The sequence below is a fragment of the Halyomorpha halys genome, unplaced genomic scaffold (genome assembly GCF_000696795.3).
Source record: "Halyomorpha halys isolate HHAL.00 unplaced genomic scaffold, Hhal_1.1 Scaffold838.1, whole genome shotgun sequence".
Lineage (NCBI taxonomy): Eukaryota > Metazoa > Arthropoda > Insecta > Hemiptera > Pentatomidae > Halyomorpha > Halyomorpha halys.
In genome coordinates, this window is record NW_027109924.1 from 400,676 (window position 1) to 410,810 (window position 10,135).

The following is a 10,135-nucleotide window of genomic DNA, read 5'->3' on the forward strand; positions in this document are numbered from 1 at the left end:
TAATAAAACATAAAATTTATAATAAGAAATTTTATTATAATAATAGCTTATAATAAGAAACTTTATTATAATAATAGCTTATAATAAGAAACTTTATTATAACTGTTTTAAATATTCTATTATTCTATTCTAGATACGACTTAAGACCTAATGGTATGAGATTTCAAGAAAAATGAAGCTGAAGGAATCTTATAAACTACAATGATGAAGCTGTAACAATTCAAGTATCCTGGCAGTCTTGTAATTCTAATAGATATTTCCGAATATAAACAACAACTTTACAGAAGGAATCTAAGGGATATTTTATATTTATACTGTGGGTTTGTACGTATGGTTTGCTACAGGGTACGTGGTTGCAGGTTGTTGACTAGGGATTGCAATACCGGTATACCAGGCCATACCGGTGTTTTGAGGCATATCTACAATTTTGTAATACCGGTATTCACAAGTTTAAATACAGCTTTTTCGGCATTTACTAGACATTTTTAGAATTGTCTCCGCTGTATGTTCAGGAGCCAATAACATAGCAAAATAGTATACGTTTTTGTTTTTATGTCTTCCTAACGGGAGAAATTAATTGAACTTTGAATACAAAGTTGCATCGTTCAATCTAGAGAAGTAATACAATATGTGAATGAGCCAAGGAAGCGGGCCAAAACTAAACTATTTCACCTCAGAGCGATACTACAGCTTACTCTTAATCATGCTACGATTTTTTAAACTGAAAAATCCAAAAAGCAATAATCGACTTAAACCTTCAAATTAATTTTTCCGATAGTGAATTCGACTTAATATCCAGAACTGTATCAGCTTTACTTCCGATAAAACTGGTTGTAGAGGCATTATGTCGGCGAGATTCTAATTTATTAACAGCTAATGCAACAATAAATTTCATATTGAAATCACTGTCAGAACAGCACACACCACAATCTGAGGAATTATATATTACATTGAAAAAGCCCACAGAAGAAAGGCATAATTATGATGATTTTAAAAATGTAAATGAAAAAGAAGAAAATATACTAACCAATTCAAATTTGATAAAGCTTATAGTGATTTCTTTTACCCAAAAACCTATCCACATTCAGAAGAATTCAGTACAGTTATCGAAGATGGTGATGACACTAATGTCAATAGCGAAAATTAATTGCCTCTTGAACAAAAATGAGAACTAGCGATAACTAAAAAAAATTCAAGAAACCAAAATACAATACAGAAATCAGTTATATCCAAACCCATCCGACGAGAAATCGATTTATTTGAAGATGAGGGATTTTTTTAGTACTAAAAGGGCTTTTTCGACAGCCGGTGATTTTAACACAAAATTACGTTCCAGGCTTAATGACAGTGCAATTGGTGCATTATTTTCTTTAAGATTGATGAATAGAATTTAGTCCAGGTGCGGTCAAGTAAATTTCCAATAGTAAATTGGTGTAATATTTTATTAGAGCCAACGTTTCGCCCCACGTTGCAGGGCTTCGTCAGGGCTAAAAAAATACAAACACTTGACATAGTTACAAAAAAAAGTATTAGTGGAAAATAGTATGGGTATACAATAAACGTAAAATTTAATAAGAAAAATTAAAGGTTATAAACAATAAATGAAAACGGTAATAGTAACATATAGATTAGAGATAAAATAAGAGAAGAATATTAAAGAAAGTACAAATTAAGAGATGAAAAGGGAAAAGAATAAAATCAAATGAAAATTAATGAGACTGAATTCATTTGACGGAAGTCAAAGTCAGAGTGAACCGTTTGTATTGGGAGGAGTGGGGATAGAAGTTAAGTAAGTCACATAATAATGAAAATAATTTTAAAGAAAACAATATTAAAATTAGGTAAACAATAAATGATAATATACATAATAGAGGGGAAGAAGAAAGAAATATTTACAAAATTATAAGATGAAATAAATTTTAAAAAAAAATCTCATGGATAGAAAAACAAAGAAGAAATAAAGTAAAAATAATGGGATACAATATATGCAAGTGATTAAGAAAGACAATATACCAAATGAGTGAGGATACAGAGATATGTAAATTATATAATAGAAAATTAATAATAAAGTAATTAATATAAGTACACTTAAGTAGGTAACACATGAATATAAATAAAAAAAAAATAAGATACACGAATATAAATGAAAAAGGAAGGATAGTAAATATAAAAATAATTAAATATGGGGTGAGAATTTAGAAAAACAAGAATAAAAGATATGAAAAGAAAGTGGGCTTCTGAAATGCAGAACAAAGAGAAAATAAGTATTATGAAGGTTTTATTATGTTCAAAATATTCTTCCAGTTTTTTAAGATCACATTTAAAAATTTTTAATAGTAGCACAGACTGAATAGTGATATTTACACTTTTTTAAAATTTAAATACGTAACATGTTCCTTGTTCCTTTACTTTTTTGTGATTATTTATACACTGTTATGATTTATAAGTTACAAATGATTTTTTGTGATATTTACTCGTTCTAATAAAACAAACACCTGTGTTTTTTTCTTTTTATAAAATCCCTATTATCGGTGTTTCGGTGTTAAGATATAAAAAATACCGACTGGGGACATTTAACTTTTCGTCCGATATTGCAATCCCTATTCTTGACCAACTTCAAAGTAAAAACAGATATATAGCGGGTCTTGGACATCTCCTTTCTGATGCTTTTGAGCATGGGACCAAAATAAAAAACTGTATCGTTGTTATCAATAAAAATAAGGAACAATCCACTGTTTAGAATCAGTTTCAAGAGAGCGTGGTGGTTGAGCACTTTGGGGCGAGGATTCCAAGCGTGAGCTTGTCATGGCGGATGAAAGCACTACATTTGTTATGTAGGTATGTTATCTTATAAAAATAAATATTAGCCTTAGAGCCCTTTGAAATTTTATTTATACTATGCAATCCATACAGATTTAGAGAGCGATGCTTTATTTAGCCATGCTGCTCAAATACGTTGGGTTGCTACAATACACAGCATAGCAATCAATCCATGATCGGACATATATACAATACATATATTTACATGATATAACAACAATTCTTTTTCCTACCTTTTTCTTTTACAATCAATACTCGTCTACACACTAAATACAAATATTTTAACTTTTTTTTTCTATTTAACAATTTCATTCCATTTGAAAATTTTATTTCATTTAATAGACATATTTATTTTTCCTAATTAACTCTCTCAGACCCTCTCCAGTGATCCGCTACTCACGTTCGATACGTTAAACAAATTAAATGAATTTATCATTAGATAGTAATGTAAAATCAAACCAAAGACATAATAGTCACAGTAGCATATCAGTTTACAGAAAAGAAAAAAAAAAAAAAAAAAACACAACTAATATATATGTAGATTAAAAATTAAAAAAATAGTACAAGTTAAAAGAAATATTTTAATGGATATAAGTTAAAACACAAATCAACAGATCACAAAACGCAAAAAAAAAAAAAAAAAAAAAAAAATCCCAGAGCTAATTGCCATGCTAGGTGATGGTGTATGATCCCGAAGGAGTCCAAAATAATATTTTCCGCCAAGATGGCTATATCCCCGATGCTATCACCTAGGTCTATCAAGAAGCTCCTTGTTTTATCTCATATCGTTAAACTTTAAAAAATAAACTAACTTTGCTAAGCAACAGGTTTATTTTTGATAAAAATCTCGTATTGAACCATTGCTTGACGGTTCCTTATGGTACACTAATGTAATATTAGCTTAAGAGACTTTTAAAATTTGACTATTACAATTTTTAGTTTGGAATTTATTTAATTTTAATGGGACTTGGCCGTCTTGGTTTAATTTGCCTTTATCTTTATTTACCTAAATCATCGTTGATAATTTATAATGTTAATCATTAATATTTAGGTATATCATTCCTATATAATAATAATAATAAAATTTCATTTCAGTTTATATTACCATACCCAGAGGGTGCAGCTGCCCCCTTCCCCAAAAGTGGAAACAATTATTAATTTAATAAAAATTAAATTATTTTCTAAGCAAATAATTGTAATAACTAATAAAATTTTGGATTAATACGTCTTTTCCGTGCTGAAATATCAATCACAACCTGATAGAAGATGTCTTGCCTCCTTCTAGTTTTGATCCCAGGTACACCCTTGATTACCATTGCTTTCTTTTCTCATCTCCATTAGTATCTTGATTATTTATATTTCGTTTTTATTTGTCTCGATTTTTAATTATTATTTCTGGATAATGTCGTTTATTATAATAGGTATTAACCATATGTGTGTCTCTTTTATTTCAGTTTCATCTATATAATGATATTTATTACGTGCTCTTTTCTTTTTTTTTCTTTCACTCAGCTACTTATCGATGGTTTACTTCACGGAGGCGCTAAGCACATTTCCACTAACTTTACTGATAACATAATGTAAAGTAGCGTAAATTTGCTAAAATGTGAGCTCTAATAGAGCTATTTACGTTCAATAGTTTGCGAGATATAGCTTTTTAAATTTCAACATTTCATGAACAATGCACAGAAAAACCAGTAGTTAGTGAGTCTATTTTGAGGAAACTATATCTCAAAAACCATTCGTGTTACAAATGTCTAGTAGAACTCAAATTAAAGATAATTTACTGCACTGTGAAGTAGTTTATGGTGTTTATTTTCGTAGGGGGAGTAGTTTTCATGATATTCGACAAACTAAAATCACAACTGTCGATTTCTATTTGTTCGTATAAAAATTTTAACTTATGAAAAAATATATCTCAGGTACCATAAGATGTACAGATTTCTTCTCAAATTAAAGCTAGTTTAATGCATAATGTTAATAAAGTAGTTTATAACGTATATCTTCAAAAAGAGTAGTAGTTTTTATGTTATTTTCAAAAATTTTCAAAATTATTGTTAATTAATTTTTATTAACGTTTTGAAACAGCCGCCATTTTTATCCTCCCTACTTGTACTTGGCAGACTCATCAATTTAGACTAGTAATGATACATAGCTTTCATTAAACTAATAAAAAATTGGGGCGAAACAACTGCCTTTTTTTCTCTCTCGCTCCTGTACTATTATCCTCGATGGTTTCCTTGACATTCCTCGTCATTTTTAGACTAAGCGTTAAGGGGTTATTTATTCATTCTCATTATGGCTGATTCAACTGATTTTACTTAGAGTTAGCTTCTGTTTACTTAAAATTTAAAAAAATATAGTAATAATAAATAAAAAAAAAAATAGATAAATAAAAACAGTATTTATTTAAATGATTAAGTATGAATGCCTATCCTAGTGACACCATCCTAATTTTTACTACTGTATTTTCTTTACCTTATTTTAAGGGCTGGTATAAAACCTCTCCTTTGAAATTATCTGTTCAGCTGTCCTAACGTACGGAATATAGTAAGGATAAGATAAAAAGATATAAATGTACTAAGTAAGGTCAAAATCTGCAACACATCATAAATCCCGTTATAAACAAAAAACAAAATTTACAAAAATAAGAATTTCATAGGGCTCTTAAGTTAATATTATTAGTATGCTATGAGGTACTTCCTTACCAAATTTGATGTTATTCGCCAAGTTGAATTTCGCTAAGATGACTCACCACCCTGAGCCACCAAGGGATGGACTTAAATATACCGTCTTAGTGAAATGGTTTTTCAAATTTACTTTTCATCTCATTTATCATATATCGCCGATCTGTAAATGGATTGGATTTGTCGCCTAGAGCCCCATTAAATTCACGCTAATTGGTTCGTTATATTTAAAAATTATTTTGGGATTTACATAAAATATCTTTATTTACTAATGAAGATTAAATTAAAATTCTACCATCTTGGAAAAATTATTTATTTATTATTTACTTGACTTCCGAACGTATTTACCCAGGAAACAGGTAAAGGAAGAACAGAAAAGGAAAGCCCAAATGGGGGAACCCGGGTATACCGATATAAGATGAAAACCACCAAGAAGGGTTTCAACCATGTAACAATGATTAGTCCAAAACATTTATTGAATCAGAACGTGTCGAATAGGCTTGCCAAAGGAAAATGCATACACACACAAACATACTTTTGAAAGATGGCAGAGACGCTGGAATGCCTCATTTTCTGGAAGATGGACCCACTGTATGATTCCCGGTATATCAAAATGGATATCTCAGAAGCACGAGGAGGTAGATTATTAGCTTACAAGGCATGGTTGCTTAAGGGCCTACTTAGCCCGATCAAACTGGAGGACGGATCTTCGTGCCCAACTTGTGATCCCATGGATGAAACAGTGGAACATTCGTTGTTATGTGGTTCAGGTTTATGCTGCTCAAGAAAAAGAAGAGCAAGAGATAAAACTTGGCAAGAAATCAGTTCCGGAAAACTTAGTTACTTTGATGATGGCTTGGCAGGACAGTGCTGTAGCAGTGCGAATCGGTAGAAGGCTCAGATCACAAGAACGAGAAAGAAGAGTTCAGGCAATCGTCTAGCTAAAGTGAGATGTTCAAAGAAGATGTAGGCAGTTAGCCCTTCTGCACCGTGAAGTAATGCTTCACAGCTCTTCCCTGGAGTGCTAAAGAATGAAGAAGGATTGGGAAGTGGGTTTTTTGTGAGTAGGAATCTCATACTGTTGTGCAACGTTTTTTATTTGTTGCACTTTCCCCTACCCACAAAAAAAGTGTGTTTTTTTTTTTTTACATCCAAAGGGTGTACTGTAAGTGTTAACCAATGTTTATGAAGGAGGAAAAGATCTCACAAGCAACAAAAAAGTTCATAAAGACATTGGTCCGTTTCTCTACAGAAATTGAGGTATTTTTTTTTAAACAAGGTTGGTAATTCATTCTAAACCAAATCTTCTTTAAAATGTATAGAATTTGAATTTTTTAAACCATTTAAAGCTAGTTTTTCAATAGGAAGTGATTTTCTCAACGAAGGATTTAGGCAGAACCTCAAATTTTAAAAAGATTTGTACTGGTGTTTTTTCATAATACAGATGGCGTAAACAACAAAAATCCGCAAGCTATTGTTTACGGTTATTCATACTTTCCGTGCGTAAATTTGTCAAAAAAAAAAAAAAGTCGTTGGAAAATTCAATTTCCTCTAAGAATCGATTCTGATAATCAGTAATCATAAGAGTTCTTCATGATGAGGTTATGACGGACGACGGATTCTTACGGGAAATGATTCTCATATGTACCAGGTGTCTTTTTTTTAAGGCCTTTTATGGTGAGTTTGAAATATGTTGTTATTTATTGACCTGATAAAGAATTTTATTAGTAGTTTATATACGTAATAATTCAAGAAATTGTTTTTTAAAATTTTTTATTGGAGTTTTTAAAAAAATAAATTAATAAAAATTAGTGGGAAAATAAATAATAACAGAAAGTAATTACGATTTTACTTTGAATCTTCTCAAATCCAGGTATTCCTATAAGAAATTTGCTATTTGTAGCTTAGGATTGTCGTTGAAGCCGGTAACCATCCGCTTGTAAAAAAAAGAAAAACGTATTTTTCACATAAAGTTCGCTGTATACATACAATAATTACGGGGAATGTCTCATTTGTTTCAATGGACGTATGTCCAAATGGTTATAACCCAACATTTAAAAAAAAAATTGTTGACTCACATTATCGCATTTCATTTTATGAATTATGCAATTGATGGATTTAAAATACAATTAGCGTGAATTCTCTTCTTATAAAATACAAAATGCCGTTTACATATTGAAAATCGAAAACCAAAAAGTAAATTCTACTAATTATGGTGGGCCTGAGAAAGTGGTACATTTAGAAGCTTCCACTCGGCGGTGAGGTTTCCTCTAACAGAACCAACACCAATTCAACCAGTTACTATACTTATTAAGCTTTTTTACTCACATTTAGTGAAGTCGTGATAAAATCTGCGAAGGAAGTGATATTGCCTCTCACTTCCTCATCCGTCAAAAACTCTTGCACATTGTTTTGGACAATATCGACTCTCTGCAGAACTGCCCTCTGTAAGTCGCTCATCCCTTGATTGATTGCTGATCTCATATCAACCGCCCTGGGAATCCAATCAAGAATATTTGGTCTGGGCTGATTCGGCTGCTGATCTTGCCCGCTGGCGACAGTGATGAAAGCGGCGAGGAAGAGAAGAGACGGGTTAGCCTTCATCGTCATTAGTTCGTCTCAACTAAGCGTTTTTAGTAATCTCAGTGTATTACTTATAGAGATGGCTTAGATTTTTACGGATAATCGATTAGAGTTCGTGCAAGGAACTATAAAAATTAAAAATCTTTTCTTTCGAACTTCACCGTAGTTCAAAGATTTTTCTTTGTCTTTTATACTATGCAATAATTTTACGAGCCAATGTTATAATAAAAGATTATTAGGTAATAAAACAGTCGAATGTAGCCTTTGAATTCTGTTAGCCCAACCTAATAAAACTCGTGTTTAAAAGTAACAAGAATAAAAAAAAAAAGTATTAAACTTCACAAATGCTGTTCTGATACTAGAATACCAAAAAGTGACAGCAATTTGTGCGTCTAAATAAATAATATTTTTTGAGGCAATTCTTACTAAAAAAAATATTAATTTATTTACATAGCTTTGCAATGTTCGTAAGGGATTTTCAGTGAGTCTTCAGTGAATAACGACATTGTGTTTTCTTCTTCTTCTATTTGTGTACCAGGGCGTAAGTTCCTTTTTTTTAAACATAGACTACCCCTCTTATTCCTGTCGAACAGATCCGTTACTTAGAACTACATCTCGACAAACGACTGACATGGAATCCTCATACAAGACTAAAAAGACAAGAAACTGCTCGTAGATTCCGACTATTGCAACATTTACTAGACAAACGGTCTAAATTGCCAATCCATTACAAAAGACTGATCTACATGACTATTATAAGGCCTATCTGGACATACGGAGTTGAGCTTTGGGGCTCGACTAAACCATCAAATTCCTCCAGAATCCAATCCTTTCAGTCCAAAATCCTTCGTAAAATCCTTAATGCTCCTTACTTTGTCACAAATCAAGTCATCCATAAGGACCTCAATATGCCATATGTTGCCGATTTGGCCAGAACCAGATACCGTTCCTTCCATAATAAACTTCTCAACCACCCAAATCCACTTGTTTCTAACCTGGCTTCTCCTTCATTACCTAGGCGTCTGAAAAGAAGATGGCCTCGAGATCTTCTTCTCTAGAAATGTTATTGGAGTTCTATCAGTGGGTAGATTCTCCACATGTTTTTATCATGTTACTATGTCACCTACAGCAAATTTACTTGTTGTATATATGTGTATACAGTTGTAAATATCAATAAATAAATTATTAAAAAACAAAAAAAAAAAACATAGACTAAACATAAAATCCTCAATTCTCCTTACTTTCTTACAAGTAAAATCATACATAGAGACCTTAATATTGTATATGTAACCAATCTAGCCCGAACCCGATATCATTCCTTCCATTATAAACTCCCTAACCACCCAACCCCACTAGTTTCTGACCTTGCTCCCTCTTCCATTCCTTACAATCCTCCGAGGCTCCTGAAAAGAAGATGGCTACGAGACCTGCTAATGTAAAAAAGTTATTAGAGTGCTACCAATGAGTAATTGCTCTACACGCCTGTATCACTACATTATCTGATAGATGGTTTCTTTCTGGAAACGTAATATAATTAGCGAGGTAATGGCGGGGAAAGATGGTGGCGTCCAAATAATCATCAGAGATGAAAAGTACAAAACCGCCTTATATTTTCATTGTGCGAGCCATTGGTTAAACCTTGTTGTTAACTATTTTCTAATTCAGTCGTTTCATTTTCTATAATTTATTGGGATTATAGGTAATACAAATTTAAAAAGTAACGATTGAATTTTATTTAGTAAAAATACAATGGTATAGTATTTCTCGAAATACGGAATTATATATATTTCATATACCCAACGTTTCAGAATGGAGTGTAGATATGTATGTGTAGAGTGGGCTGAGGCCTGCTCCCTCCGTAATCTAAAAAGTATTTAAATTATATTATTTTTACTAAAAATACAAATATAAATATGATAAATGAGATAGAGACTATGCTGCAATATATTCTTGTATTAATTTTTTAATTTCCAGTGTATTGCCCGATTGTTCTCAGAAGACCTGCCTCTTTTCTCAATAATAGTACAAGAGCCGGGGGGGAGGGG

General features: G+C 31.6%; 1 protein-coding gene across 1 annotated transcript in view; it reads right to left on the minus strand.

Annotated features, from left to right (window-relative positions):
- LOC106686564 (uncharacterized) overlaps positions 1-8,139 on the minus strand; it is a 10,342-nt gene extending 2,203 nt beyond the window's left edge. The window contains exon 1 of the mRNA XM_014429938.2: positions 7,836-8,139. Coding sequence (XP_014285424.1) covers positions 7,836-8,117 — 282 coding nt within the window. The 5' untranslated portion in view covers positions 8,118-8,139. The remainder of the gene's footprint in view (positions 1-7,835) is intronic.
- Between the last annotated feature and the right edge of the window lie 1,996 nt (positions 8,140-10,135).